This window comes from Camelina sativa, chromosome 1 (genome assembly GCF_000633955.1).
Source record: "Camelina sativa cultivar DH55 chromosome 1, Cs, whole genome shotgun sequence".
Classification (NCBI taxonomy): domain Eukaryota; kingdom Viridiplantae; phylum Streptophyta; class Magnoliopsida; order Brassicales; family Brassicaceae; genus Camelina; species Camelina sativa.
The window spans coordinates 732,084-745,262 of NC_025685.1; the positions used below are offsets into that span (position 1 = coordinate 732,084).

At 37.2% G+C, this 13,179-nt stretch overlaps 4 protein-coding genes across 4 annotated transcripts in view; 1 reads left to right on the forward strand and 3 right to left on the reverse strand.

Annotated features, from left to right (window-relative positions):
- LOC104782816 (NADP-dependent alkenal double bond reductase P1) overlaps window positions 1–1,839 on the reverse strand; it is a 2,400-nt gene extending 561 nt beyond the window's left edge. The window contains exons 1-4 of the mRNA XM_010507895.2: window positions 1,443–1,839; window positions 958–1,135; window positions 514–680; window positions 290–372 (exon numbers count right to left, since the gene is read on the reverse strand). Coding sequence (XP_010506197.1) covers window positions 290–372; window positions 514–680; window positions 958–1,135; window positions 1,443–1,676 — 662 coding nt within the window. The 5' untranslated portion in view covers window positions 1,677–1,839. The remainder of the gene's footprint in view (window positions 1–289; window positions 373–513; window positions 681–957; window positions 1,136–1,442) is intronic.
- On the reverse strand, window positions 1,858–6,285 carry LOC104782905 (D-xylose-proton symporter-like 1). The gene is made up of 14 exons (XM_010507999.1): window positions 6,051–6,285; window positions 5,593–5,693; window positions 5,299–5,377; window positions 4,995–5,054; window positions 4,783–4,849; window positions 4,573–4,697; window positions 4,012–4,113; window positions 3,519–3,887; window positions 3,393–3,440; window positions 3,233–3,295; window positions 2,934–3,014; window positions 2,693–2,791; window positions 2,435–2,572; window positions 1,858–2,243 (listed from the first exon to the last, which is right to left on the reverse strand). The coding sequence occupies exons 1-14, from the start codon at window positions 6,093–6,095 to the stop codon at window positions 2,112–2,114; spliced, it is 1,509 nt and encodes a 502-aa protein (XP_010506301.1). The 5' UTR covers window positions 6,096–6,285; the 3' UTR covers window positions 1,858–2,111.
- Window positions 6,879–9,489, reverse strand: LOC104782994 (probable NADH dehydrogenase [ubiquinone] 1 alpha subcomplex subunit 12). The gene is made up of 5 exons (XM_010508099.1): window positions 9,329–9,489; window positions 8,854–8,880; window positions 7,881–7,972; window positions 7,309–7,418; window positions 6,879–7,220 (listed from the first exon to the last, which is right to left on the reverse strand). The coding sequence occupies exons 1-5, from the start codon at window positions 9,418–9,420 to the stop codon at window positions 7,062–7,064; spliced, it is 480 nt and encodes a 159-aa protein (XP_010506401.1). The 5' UTR covers window positions 9,421–9,489; the 3' UTR covers window positions 6,879–7,061.
- Window positions 9,908–13,179, forward strand: part of LOC104783082 (protein EXPORTIN 1B) — a 9,861-nt gene continuing 6,589 nt past the window's right edge. The window contains exons 1-13 of the mRNA XM_010508196.2: window positions 9,908–10,198; window positions 10,580–10,696; window positions 10,781–10,873; window positions 10,974–11,045; window positions 11,225–11,332; window positions 11,406–11,488; window positions 11,621–11,759; window positions 11,845–11,912; window positions 11,989–12,067; window positions 12,266–12,328; window positions 12,406–12,450; window positions 12,554–12,661; window positions 12,754–12,852. Of these exons, the coding sequence (XP_010506498.1) occupies window positions 10,100–10,198; window positions 10,580–10,696; window positions 10,781–10,873; window positions 10,974–11,045; window positions 11,225–11,332; window positions 11,406–11,488; window positions 11,621–11,759; window positions 11,845–11,912; window positions 11,989–12,067; window positions 12,266–12,328; window positions 12,406–12,450; window positions 12,554–12,661; window positions 12,754–12,852 (1,173 nt within the window). The 5' untranslated portion in view covers window positions 9,908–10,099. The remainder of the gene's footprint in view (window positions 10,199–10,579; window positions 10,697–10,780; window positions 10,874–10,973; window positions 11,046–11,224; window positions 11,333–11,405; window positions 11,489–11,620; window positions 11,760–11,844; window positions 11,913–11,988; window positions 12,068–12,265; window positions 12,329–12,405; window positions 12,451–12,553; window positions 12,662–12,753; window positions 12,853–13,179) is intronic.

Here is a 13,179-nt window from a genome sequence, read left to right on the forward strand (position 1 = left end):
GACCACAAACCCTTGAATCCGAATCCGCTTGTAGATTACAGTTGCTAGGTTGTGTACACCTTCTTGGTCCTCCAGGTTGTACTGCGAGATCATACCACATACTGCGATACGGCCGTGTAACTTCATGTTTAGGAGCACTGCGTCTAGCATTTTGCCTCCTACATTCTCAAAGTATACGTCGATTCCTTCCGGGAAACACCTGCATGGTCACAAAAATATATCATTGTTTTGAGTCAGATCTCTCTATATCACAAAGGGATAGATATGAAAAGAAGAATGATCTATTGACCTCTTCAGTGCAGCATTAAGGTCATTCTCTTCTTTGTAATTGAAAGCTTCATCAAACCCGAACTTGTTCTTGAGAAGATCAACCTATAGCAAAACTCAACAGAGAAAGAAAAAAAAAGGGACAAGTGACTCTCTTGATAGAAAGACAAGACTTAATCAGATCTATATTATTGTTTGATAAGGAAATGGATTAATAGCTAGACTACAAAAAAAAAGTCTGATTACCTTTTCTTTACTTCCAGCACTTCCAACGACATAGCAACCCATAATCTTTGCAAATTGTCCCACGAGCTGACCAACTGCACCAGATGCAGCTGACACGAACACGGTTTCTCCTTTCTTAGGAGAACAGATTTCATAAAACCCAGCATAGGCAGTCATACCGGGCATACCTGACAGAAACAGAGGAATGCTCTAAGACACACTAGTTAACTACTGGAACTTGTAGAGTTTTGAACAATGTTATTAGATTTGTTAGCGATCAAAGCAACTATTCTACATGATTTGGATCTTGTGTCAATGAAGCATGCATCAGCATTACAATCCAAGACCATACCAATATGACCAATCTATCATGCCAGCTTTCTCACTATGCAAGTTGACAATTTCCCTATAATTACCAAGTGATCAATAACAAACATGACCAAAAGAGAAGCAGAGATAACATACCGAGAAGTCCAGTGTAGTAGGATAACGGAACATCAGTATGTTGGATCTTGAAATGTGAAAAATCTGGAGTTATGACACTATACTCCTCCCATCCAACTAATCCCCAAAGTAAGTCTCCTTTTTTGTAATCCGGGTGCCCAGAGTCTATCACTTTAGACACTGAAAACCCATTGATTGGCTGCAAGCAACACAGTAATAACATTTTACACGATTCAAAATATAATTTCTCGTCAGGGTCCTTCAAGAGTCTGTCTCTCAAGGAGATTAGCAAGACCATAAGAGACGTCGTACTGGTCATAGAATAGAATAATGTTTTCTAAATTTAAAAAACAATGTTTCCAAATCCATATCCGCTTCAATAGTGAAATTGTTTCCGGAAACGTAACAACGATCGACTTTCTCCATATAGATTCTCATTTTTTTTTTTTTTTTGTCTTCCAGAGAACAATGCGTAAATTATAATAATAAATGTTGTTATGGTGTACCTCACCGGGATTGTAACCTTGAGCTAGCGCAGCAGTGCCGGGATCAGGCTTTCCCATGCGAATGCGCATGTAAGGATCGCAAGAAAGGTAGAGATTCTTCACCAATACCGTCTTGGATCCCGCAGGTATCTTTAAATCGACGGTGGAATCGGTGAAGATAAGGTCAGATTCCTTGGGGAAACCGGTGACGTAATCTCGCAATATGACCTGCTTGTTGGTCGCTGTGGTTGCCATTATCTCTGTGATATAGTTTCTCTATACCGCAAAAGATGATTTTTGTGTTCTTCGTCCTGCCGAGTTCTGTACTTATAGGCTTCACGAATCGTGCGGTATAATAGCCAGAAGGCCCACACAACATGCTAAAAGAATACGTGGTATCTTATGATTAAACGCTGCTTATGTGGAACACAAACAAAACTGCAATAGAACAAAATTTTGAATGCGTGACGTGAGTATATCTTCTTACATTTTTAAAATACAAACTAAGCAAACTTTTTGTCCAGCGCATCGATGAAAGTTTTACAGCGAGCTGCATCAATTCTTTTTTATCCATACAGTGAAAATTCCGCCGTAAACGACGCTACCTTCCGACCTGCGGTTGCTGCATTTGTGATTCATAGCCTCAAGCAACGAAGCAGCAAGTAAAATGGAGCTAAGATGAGAAAAAATTTAGAGACATTTGGCTTCAATTTCTTCAAGAGTGAGACCCTTTGTCTCAGGCACAATAAAGTAGATGAAGAACAGAGACAGTACACATATCACTCCAAATCCACAGAACAATACTCCAGCTCCTAACAGATCCTGCAAAACAATACTAAGTGAGCTAAAACCTCAAAAGTTCGATAATCTCTCAGGGGAAAAAACAGAAGAAGATATGGAACTAACAAGATATATGAGAGCTAACTTGGGAATCTCTCGTTACACAATCTTTTCTTAAAGTTATAGCTTAGTTCTATTGAAGATATATATTTATAGAGAAGGACTTTCTTTACCTTTAGAGGTGAGAACGCAAATGTCACAAGTGCATTTGCACCGAAATTAATAAGCACTGCTAGACTGATTCCTCGACCTCTTAGTTTTAAGGGAAATATCTCTGAAATCATCAGCCAACCAATAGGGCCAAAAGATAGCTGCAAGATTAGTGGAAAGTCTCTTACGGTTGTATCCAATTTTTTGTATCAAATACAGTCTTGCATATGACATTGCCAGCAATGGAACTTTTATCAGACAAGTCTGTAAGAATATTTAACCTGGTAACAGCCCACATACAGTAGCAACGCAGCTACAGCAACAGCTGGTACATTATTATAAAAGATGTAATAGGACCCCAGGAGGAACAATGAGATCACCTGTTACACAATTGAAAATACACGAGAGTAAATTTCTGGATCGATTAGATTCTGTCTCTTGTAATCGAAAAGACAGTGAACATGTGGAAATTAGTGGAACAAACAATTAAAAAGAGAAAACATAAGAAGTCAGAGGCCATACCATGCCACTAACACCACCAAGAAGTAAAGGTCTCCTTCCAAGTCTATCAATAACTATAACAGAAACTCCTGTCATAACCAACTGCAACAGTAAAGGATCACATCAAGTCTTCGAAAGGAAATTTTTTAAATAGCTTTGCAGCAGAAAAAGTCAGCTCACAAGGATAATACGGTTGAAATTGTGCTAAGCATTTATATTTACTACTTCTAAAATTGTTACCAGTTGTACTACAAAGCATAACAATCCTTTAATATATTTTTGCTAAAAGCATCTCACATGTCATGAACAAATATTAATACCTTCAATAGACCAAGCAGAATTGAGATCCGAGTTGCATCAGCTGCAGCAGAAAAGCCGGCAGTCTAACAGGTAATGTAAGTGGTAAACGAAGTTAAGATTCTCTCATGAGTTTCCTCCTATTGAACAGAATCCAAATAAAGTAGAGATAAAAAGAAAAACCTGCAGTATTGATGGTGCATAATAAAGTACACTTGGTTGTCCAGTTATCTGCCATTTGCAAAGCAAACATATCTTCAGTTACTGTTCATTTTCTTAAGGAAAAATTGATGAATTGACTGCATCAACCTGTTGGAACAAGACTAATCCTCCTGCTATAGTGAGAGCTTTCAAGCATTTTCCTCGAAATAATTCACCAAATGTAGCTTCTTTGTCCTCGCCCACAAAGGCAAGGTCAGCCAATATCTCGTTTACTTGTTCAGCTGCTGAGTCAGCTATGGCAGGCCCTCTAAGGCGGCGAAGAGACCTAATTGCAGCCTGTTGAAGATTCTCCACATTACTTTTCCCCTGTAGTGCGCGCAATAAAAGCCACCTGGGAGATGCTGGTAGCCAACACATTCCAATTCCCATAATAATCGGCACAGGGAGAATTGTTGCGTACATGTAACGCCAACCAGAAATAACCGTAACCCAAAGGCTACCGATTCCGTAACCTCCCTTCACAAAATTTTATGTGTCAGTTTAACTTGGTGGACAAAAAGGTTTCAAAAAGGATGATGCAATACTGTAACTTTGAACTGAGAAATAAAATTCCAAAATCCTCAGAGCTTCGAAAACTTACAACCATCCCAAGGACAGTGGAGAATTCCTTTAGTGATATCATCCGTCCACGTATCTGACTTGGAGCAGTCTCTGCAATGTACATCGGAGCCGCGTGCATTGTCTAAAAGCAACGGAACATATCAAGTTATCAACTTTCAAGTTGAAAAGAATGCTAAAAACGTACTCCATAACATAACAGTATGGATTCATACCAAGTAGAACAAACATCTTAATTTGAACGTTAAACTAGATTCATAAACAATGGCTCATGAATGAGACAGTACAAGAAGAATAGGAAGAATTCTATCTCATCGCTATAGGTGCATACTCTTTCCCAAAGTCCACCAATCAATGAATTGAAGAAGTGACACACTGCTAGGTTGGTCTATGTGTGGTTGTATGTGGATGCATCAGATAACACATGCTCAGTAATAAAAGGAAGCATAATTCTACCTAATAAATAGCTATTGTAGATGTTGACTTTGATTGATTACTTGGTCAAATGCATGATGCACATTGGAAGATCCATGGGCATATCAGTTTCAGCAGGCAATAACTAAAGATGTGTGATATATCTCACCAGTCCAATCCCGATGCCATACATAACCCGTCCAATTATCAGTACGGAAAAGACAGGTGCCACTGCAGTTACAATGGCTCCAACAAGATACAAGAATGCAGCCAAAATCAGCTCCTTTCTTCTTCCTTGAAAATTCAATGCAACAATTCAATTTCTTTTAGATGGAGAGACTGCTACATGTTCAGATGAAGGAACCCGAGAAAAACCAACCTATAATATCGGCAACACTAAATGCAACAATGGAACCAATTAAGGCACCATACAGTGAGCCACTAGTCTGCACAAATTTTTTAAAACATTGTAAACAAATTTGATTTTCTTCAACAACAAAGATCAAACTCTAGTAAGGAGGGAACAAGAACAAAAAAATAATGCAGTAACCAACATGTAAAAGATCCAAGAAAGGTGAATTATAGACTCACAATGATACCAACATCAACTGGAGACAAGTCGTACCATGAAATTCCACTTAGCGTTGGCGACTGTAGAGGAGGCAAAAGCAGAGTAGTTAACAGAATGTTGAAAGGCTTAGTCCAACGACAGGAGGCAAAAAAGCAAGTGCAGGTGTGAACTACGAAATAGCATTATTTTAACTGGGAAACTAGTACACAGCTTTACGATATTGTAAAAGCTTGGGAAACAAGAGCTAAAAGACTAGAGAAAGCAGGAAAAGTCAAACTTGAGTACCTACAGCACAGGCTTTAGAACAAGGTCAAAACCAATTACCTCAATAGAAATGGTTGCACAAGATGTAGCACCAATTTCATAACCAAAAAGCAAGGCTCCAAGAGCTGGAAAGAGAAACCTGCAATAAATGACTTGTTACTTCTTATCAATGCTTTTTAGACAAATCTGTGTGATGTGCATATCCAAAGATTCCCACTTGCTTTCATCAAAAAAATATTGGCAAACAAACTATAAATAGCCAACGAAACAAAACAATCTGGGACCACAACTTTAATTCAATTGGTATTTGATGACTAACAAGCAAACAAAGTAAAAAAGAAAATAGAGACTCACGGAGGAATGGCTGCAAGAACAGAGTAGTTTTCTGGGCTGTGGTTCTCCTTAATCAGAGGTTCCTTTTCAGCACTAATCCCACCTGAAGAAGAATCACCAATCTACAAAGAACATAGTTTGAATCACCAAATCGTTTATTTCAAACCCAGAAGCTAAGGTCAAAAATCTCATGCTTAAAAAATTGAAACCCCAATATTACACAAGCTAGACACATTACAGCGAAATCGAAATCAATTTCCTAACAATCTCTTAAATTCCAAAAATCAAGTCAAACCCTAACCCCTTATACCATTTCATTCGAAACTTTATTTAAAACCCCTTTATATAGTCGACCAGGAGAAGAGTCAAAACAAACAAAACTCATTACAATTTTGCTCTCGGAAACCTAAAAAAAAAAAACGAACAATGAAGAGAAGAGAAGAGGGGAAATAATCAAAGGACGAGAGAGTTGCGAAAACCTGTCCAACGGAAGAGATCGATTGCCTCTCGGGATCAAACTCCATGGTTACGGAAGCTTGATTATGGACCCCGTGAGTGTGGTTTGCTCAACGAGAGCCAGATAAAGAGATCTCGTTTTGGGGGTGGGGTTCGTAGGAATTTAACTTGAGCTCGACGAGCTTTGAATTTGCAGAGGAGAAAAAACGTGAGGACGGGAGACGACAAGTATGCCAGAGGGTGGTAATCAATGTTAACGGGACAGTGGACGACGCTTTATATAGTCGATCTTAATTTCAAATTAAAGCTTACTTTTCCTAATTTAAAATTATTTATTTCACCCGTTTTGGTACGAAATTAGTCTTAATAGTGTGTTTTGCATATATTAATCAAAATTGCAAATTTTCTTGTTTAGAGAAAGTTTGGCAACAGAAGTGACAAAGTTGACCAAAAAAACGACAAGGAACAAAGAAAAACTGTGTAAGGGCATGTTTATCGGAGGGTTGTAAAGGGTGGTACAGAGGTGCTGATTTTGTATTAAATTTATTCCCATATAAAGTTTTTAAAAAGAAAAACAAAACATGTTTTCAGCCGGCAGTCATGTTTTTTTTTTATAATTAAATTCCATTCCAGGTCCAGCAATGCATGCCTATTTATCTTCTTATGATGATAGATATCCGTTTTGGGGAAAATGTCTCATGCAGATGTTTTTTTAATTTTGTTTGGTCGACTATGCAGACGTATTTAAATATTAAGACTTTTTTGGAAGATAGGTATATTTTTCTTTATTGGAAGATACACACAAGAAAACAAAATATTTATATTTTCTGTCCACATGTGATGAACGAACATGATGAGAAGTTTAAGGATCAGAAGAAAGTTATTAAACAGCGTCAATTACAATATTCCAAATACAAAAACCCCAAGTGTTCAGCTTTTAGATCCAAACAGCTTTTATTTATTAAAAAAGACACAGAAACAACAAATCATTCGAGAGAAAATCTCACAGAGCATCAACTAGATCTCTCATCTTCTTACTGAGTCTTAGTGGGTACCCATGATTGGTATCGAGTCCAATTCTTTTGCCCAGGGTTCAAGGCATGTCCCTTCGAATGGTATATGTATGCATCACCTTCTCCAGAGAAGTTCTCTTTGTGCTCAAGCCCATACCTTTTTGGTTTCAAACTCAATAGCTTGAAAAACAGACAGACATTATTATTTGTTTTCCAAGTTTTGAAGCAATTTGATTGATTGCAAATTAGAAACGGCTTTTGGTTTTACCTCATCTCCAGTGTGATCAGTAATGAAATGAAGCCACCCATGCCATTCAGCTGGTACTTGAGATGCATTGTAACGATACTTGGCAGCATACTCTACCCATCTGTGCCTACCTGTTAACAAAAAGATTGCTTCTTTCAATGTAAATGCCTATTGGCTTAACATTCTATAAAAATCCATGTATTGTTTCACCACTATTTCCACCACTATTATCTTTTGTCTTTCACAGATAAACAAGAAGTTGAGCACATATGTTTTTCTAAACTATCACACAGATTAGATTTATCTGTACTGAACAAAGCTATACATATCTCTGGTAGAGTACGTTAACATGCTCAGTCTTCTCATGCTCTGACCAAAATTAAGTCATCAAATCATGCTCTGAGCTAATACTTTTTCCATGACTATACTAAATGCTAGGACTCAGGACAAACAAACATTTCAAGTGAATATTACCAACGGTATTCTTGGAATAGATGCTATTTGATATCCCACACTACAGTGTCATCCATTTTTTTGGTAAAAGCATGATTTTGAATAGGTAACACATGAAGCTATTGAAAAGAATCACGTACCGTATTGAGTATCACCCAGCTTCTGGTAGTATTTGTTACCGAACTTGTCAACACCAACAAGTGTTGCTCCTATGTTGTGTATCTTAGTTTGCCTTAATCAAATAGAGACATTAAACGATATTGATGAGAAAGTGAGACTCACCAGCAAGCTAAAATATGAAGACTGGGGAAACTATAAGTTAGGCAATATTCAAGCATATAGTATGATCCACTAACTATAAGTTAGGCAATACTCAAGCATACAGTATGATCCACTAACTATAAGAATGAGGAGCAGACAAAAGATGGATATTCTGCTGAAAAGAGAATACATTACTATATTTGTATAGATGATTCTCATAATGGTTGGACAAGATTCTGAATTTTAGAAATAAAATGATACTACTTTGCAAATGCTCTAGTCAAATTCACCAATTATCTAGAGCCTATAAGAATGACAGATCCAACTTAAATACAATTCGTCAAGAGGCACAAAGTCTTTGGTTCTTAGGAGCTTTCAAGAATCAAGACTACTAAGTAAGCCAACCTCTATCGTGAAACAGACCTGACCACTTTTTGAGCTCTTCACCCTCTTCAAATTGAAATGCCTTGTGGCATAATACTGTCAATTCCTTCAGACATGTAACAAGACTATCTCTGAAATACCAAAAATCCTTCACTGTCACTGTTTCTTTACCGAGCTCCGTGTCAACTTACATTATCACATCTATGAGGGAATTGACAGAATTATGCCAAAGTCAGCAATCCAAGTTGAAGAGCAATAAAACAGTTCAAGAATTGGCAAGCTTCTGCTTCACAGTAGATTAAATCTGACGGAAAGATGTTTGCGCACACAGCAAAGGCCACAAAGAAGAATATGAAAATGAAATTAGCCTACCTACAAAGGATTCCTGAACAATCACTTGAATCATTTACGTAATCTCTAAATAAGTGACACACTAAGCACAAGATATCTAAAAAGATAAATACTTACAAGAGGTTCCCATCTTTTAGACATCTCCTGAAATGAAAAGGAAAAAGAAAAAAATGAAGCAATCAGAAAACTATTATAAACTAGAGATTACCTCATAATAAAAACAATAAGATCTTAAAAATTATAAGCAGCCAGAAACATTTGAGCCAATCTTAAGAATTTTATGTTCACCTAGCATTAAGTGTTCACTTTTCATTTCCCATTAACAAAGATTTAACATTTGGGTGAAAACAAATCCGAAGAATCATTGCAAGCAAAACACTCAGCTTTACAAACTCTAAAAGGCAGATCAAGCAGAGACAATAACGCGTGTTCATCTAGAATCTTCAAATAAAATGAAAGAATGTCTTAGAAAACAGAAAGATCTTTCGAATTCCTAGGTTTTTGGGATCCAACGAATCAAATCCATTCCAGAAGAAATTAAGTAGGGGAAGAAGAAGACGAGAGAAATCGATATGAGAGACAAAGAACTAACACGAAGCCATCTTCTCGGAGCATCCTCATGAAACCGCCGATACCTTTCTCTCTAATCGCCTCCAGCGCACTCTTCGCCGCCGTCAAAGCCATCGTCTTCCTCCGCTATCTCTCTCTCTCACGCTCGGAATCGGGATTTGATTTTGATGTCGACGACGACGAAATAACAAGGCCCAACATAATTTAATAGACGATAACCAAAAACGCACCGTTTTGTATTTGTTGGGTTACGCTTTGTGTTTACATGATTCGCCTAGATCGATCGATGTTTAACGGCCCACGGGCCACTTCTCGGTATATCCTTTCTCGTGAAAAAAATAAGTTTATGAAATTGAAACATGCTACTAGAATGGGAATTCGAACAGGTCACCTGCACATAATTGATTCAGGTAAATATTTGAATAAATATTTATCAGAAGAAAAATAATCCTACTAAAATAGTATATGAGTAGCTCAGTAGCGTACAGTATACAATTCAAAACCCTGAGACGGTCAACAAAAAAGTAAAAGATAAATAAATAAATAAATAAAAATTACAAGTCTTTCCTTTTTCCCAGCGTCTCCTGCGTCAATCTTAAGCTGGTCTTTCAAAAACAAACCTCTGCTCTCCCCTATATTTAAAACTGCCTCTCTCTTCCGTACCGCTCTACCTCTACCCAAAGAAAAATAAAAAATAACTCGAGAAATTTGTTTCCCTTCATTGATTCACTCTCGTAATCGAGTCTCCTTTTTTTTCCTATTCTTCTTCTGGAATTTGCGCTTCGTCTCCGCCATGGCTGCTGAGAAGTTACGAGACTTGAGTCAGCCGATTGACGTCCCTTTACTCGATGCTACTGTTGAGGCCTTTTACGCTACCGGATCTAAGGAAGAAGTGAGTCCATTGTTTATCTGTGAATTTTTAACGATGAGAGCGAGTATAGCCACCGCATTAAGCGGTCTATTTATTACTGTTAATGCGGCGTCTTTGTCGTCGCTTTTTTATCGATTTGGAGGTTTAGGCGAGGGTTTAGTATTTCCGATACAAATTGGATGAGTTTTTGTTGATTTTTTCGTGGGTTTCAGATTCTTTTAGTGTCGTGGCTTCGATTTGTTTGTGATTATTCTTGTAATCTGGAGAAAAAAAACGCTAAACAGTTTTATGTAATTTGTGTTGATAAAAGATGTTCATTGATGCTTTGGAATCAAATAATCCAAGTTTTTGCATCTATATGCTTTCCATGAGAGATAATAATGTTATGAAAACACTTTGCAGAGAGCTTCTGCGGATAATATCTTGCGGGATTTGAAAGCTAATCCTGATACTTGGCTTCAAGTGGTTCACATTCTACAGAACACCAGTAGTACGCATGCAAAATATTTTTCCCTACAGGTTGGTTTCAGTGTTCTCTTAAATCTGCTAATGTCTTCTCATTACTTTGCTTCTGATTTCTCTTCACATTATCTATTATTTCAGGTGCTGGAAGGTGTTATCAAATACAGGTGGAACGCCTTACCCGATGAACAACGTGATGGAATGAAAAATTACATCTCTGAAGTTATTGTGCTGGTATGTATCTACAGGCATTAGGTTGTATTTTTTTTTGTTTTGGGTTAGAACGAAGATAATAGATTAGCTGAATTGTTTTGATGATGAATTTACCACGTAGCTTTCAAGGGATGAAGCATCTTTCAGAGCGGAAAGGCTTTATGTTAACAAGTTAAATGTCATCCTGGTTCAGGTACCTTCAAAGTTTCTGCTATAATATATATACTTATTTGCATTGAGTTCTATTTCTGTGTTCACTATCTGGTAAGGCTTTTGCTGAAGCCAACTTCGTCTGAAAATTTTGTTCCTGCCAATTTATCGAAAAAGTTTGTTTAGTCTTTTAGAATAACGTATGATGTGATGTGTGTGCAGATCGTGAAACATGAGTGGCCAGCAAAATGGAGAAGCTTTATTCCTGATCTAGTTAAAGCTGCGAAAACTAGTGAAACTATCTGTGAGAATTGCATGGCTATTTTGAAAGTAAGTACAGTCTAGTTACCTTTGCATTAATTAAGTTCATTGTGTATTTAAATAACATTTCTTCTTTTCTTAGCTCCTACGTGAGGAGGTCTTTGACTTCTCAAGAGGAGAGATGACTCAGCAAAAGATCAATGAACTCAAACAATCTCTAAACAGGCAAGTTAGGCTTTTCAAGAAGTTTACTTTAAAGTAGAAATAAGAATTACCTATGTTCAAGTATATGTCCGTAATTTGTAGCTAATGTTTGTTTTTCATCACTTTACTGATTTATACTGCTTTCTTATGCAGTGAATTTGAACTCATTCACGAGCTATGCCTATATGTCTTCTCAGTGTCCCATAGAACAGAGCTTATACGTGCAACACTCTCTGCATTGCATGCCTATCTTTCTTGGATTCCGTTGGGATATATATTTGAGTCCCCGTTGGTAATATTTTTGGAATAAGTGGAATGAAATAAGTTAACAAGTCTTTAATTACAAAATCTCCCATTACTGATCTAGTTATTGGCAGCTGGAGACCCTACTTAATTTCTTCCCTGTTCCAGCATATAGGAATCTCACACTTCAATGTCTGTCAGAGGTATGCCAGTATGTAGTTCAGATTTTTCTGCTGTCACTATTTTACTGTCATTGTCTAATTAGTGTTTTTCTGGCCGGTTGCAGCTCTTAATTTTGGGGAAGTCTACAATGTGCAATATGTCAAGATGTACAGCATCTTCATGAATCACTTGCAGGTAGTGCTGTTATCTTTGTTTGTTGGTTCTATTTGTTTTCGTGGATTTTTTCATTAATGCAGGTGAGCTATACAGTCTCACTTTTAGTCAGTTAATGTACTTTCTATGGTCGTTTACCTGTTATGTCCTGTATTTAGATCGACTTTCATGATAATTTGGCTTCTAGGTTGATGCCCATACTTGTTTTCATATCTGCAGGCAATTCTTCCTTTAAATTTTAATATCCCTGAGGCATATTCAACCGGAAGTAATGAAGAACAGGCAAGTTTTTTGTTGTGGGTTAGTTTCTGGCCATTCCATTTTTCGAGATAATGACTGTATATCTTCTTTACCTCTAGGCTTTTATCCAGAACTTGGCACTGTTTTTCACTTCGTTTTTCAAGGTAAATCTCTTTCTTTGTTGAGTAAGTTACGTCAGGTTGTTTTGGATGTGTAACTGATGGACGATGGTTTGCATTTGTTTTTCTACTCTTTTTTCGTTTGCAGTCACATATAAAAGTTCTAGAATCATCACCCGAAAATATTTCTCTCTTACTTGCGGGTCTGGGATATCTCATTAGCATATCATATGTTGATGACTCTGAAGTATTCAAGGTATGTGAATTATAGTTTTTAATATATATATTTCATGTTATTTGTTCAATGTTTTGGAAACTGACACGTTTTGCTTGCTTACGAGCGAACAGGTTTGTTTGGACTATTGGAATTCATTAGTTTTGGAGTTGTTTGGGTCGCAACATCATGTCGGTCACCCTGCACTAACTCCAAGTTTGTTTGGAATGCAAGTATGACTCCTTTATGTTCTTTTATAGAATGGAATCAGGATTATAGATATTGTATTGGTTGAACTTTGCTTTGATGTATTTACTTACCTGGGTCTTTATTTTCCTAGTGTCAGATGGCTTTCCTTCCTCGTACGGTTGATAGTGTTAAACCTGAAGTCACAGAGCGGCATAAAATTTATTCAGATCCATTGTCAAAAGTAAGAGGGCTCATGATTAGTCGCATGGCTAAGCCTGAAGAAGTGTTAATTGTTGAGGACGAAAATGGGAACATTGTCCGTGAAACTATGAAGGATAATGATGTTCTTGTCCAGTATAAGGTACCAATCG

What these genes read in the sequence shown, in the direction of transcription:
- LOC104782905 (XM_010507999.1), bottom strand. Translation starts at nt 6,095, where the DNA reads ATGGAGTTTGATCCCGAGAGGCAATCGATCTCTTCCGTTGGACAG. An exon ending in CCACTGTCCTTGGGATGGTT is followed by an intron (nt 3,888 to 4,011) that starts GTAAGTTTTCGA and finishes AATTTTGTGAAG; the next exon opens with GGAGGTTACGGAATCGGTAG. An exon ending in GATTAGTCTTGTTCCAACAG is followed by an intron (nt 3,441 to 3,518) that starts GTTGATGCAGTC and finishes TGCAAATGGCAG; the next exon opens with ATAACTGGACAACCAAGTGT.
- LOC104782994 (XM_010508099.1), bottom strand. Translation starts at nt 9,420, where the DNA reads ATGGCTTTGACGGCGGCGAAGAGTGCGCTGGAGGCGATTAGAGAGAAA. An exon ending in CTCCGAGAAGATGGCTTCGT is followed by an intron (nt 8,881 to 9,328) that starts GTTAGTTCTTTG and finishes TTTTCATTTCAG; the next exon opens with GAGATGTCTAAAAGATGGGA. An exon ending in CTAAAAGATGGGAACCTCTT is followed by an intron (nt 7,973 to 8,853) that starts GTAAGTATTTAT and finishes TATTTGATTAAG; the next exon opens with GCAAACTAAGATACACAACA.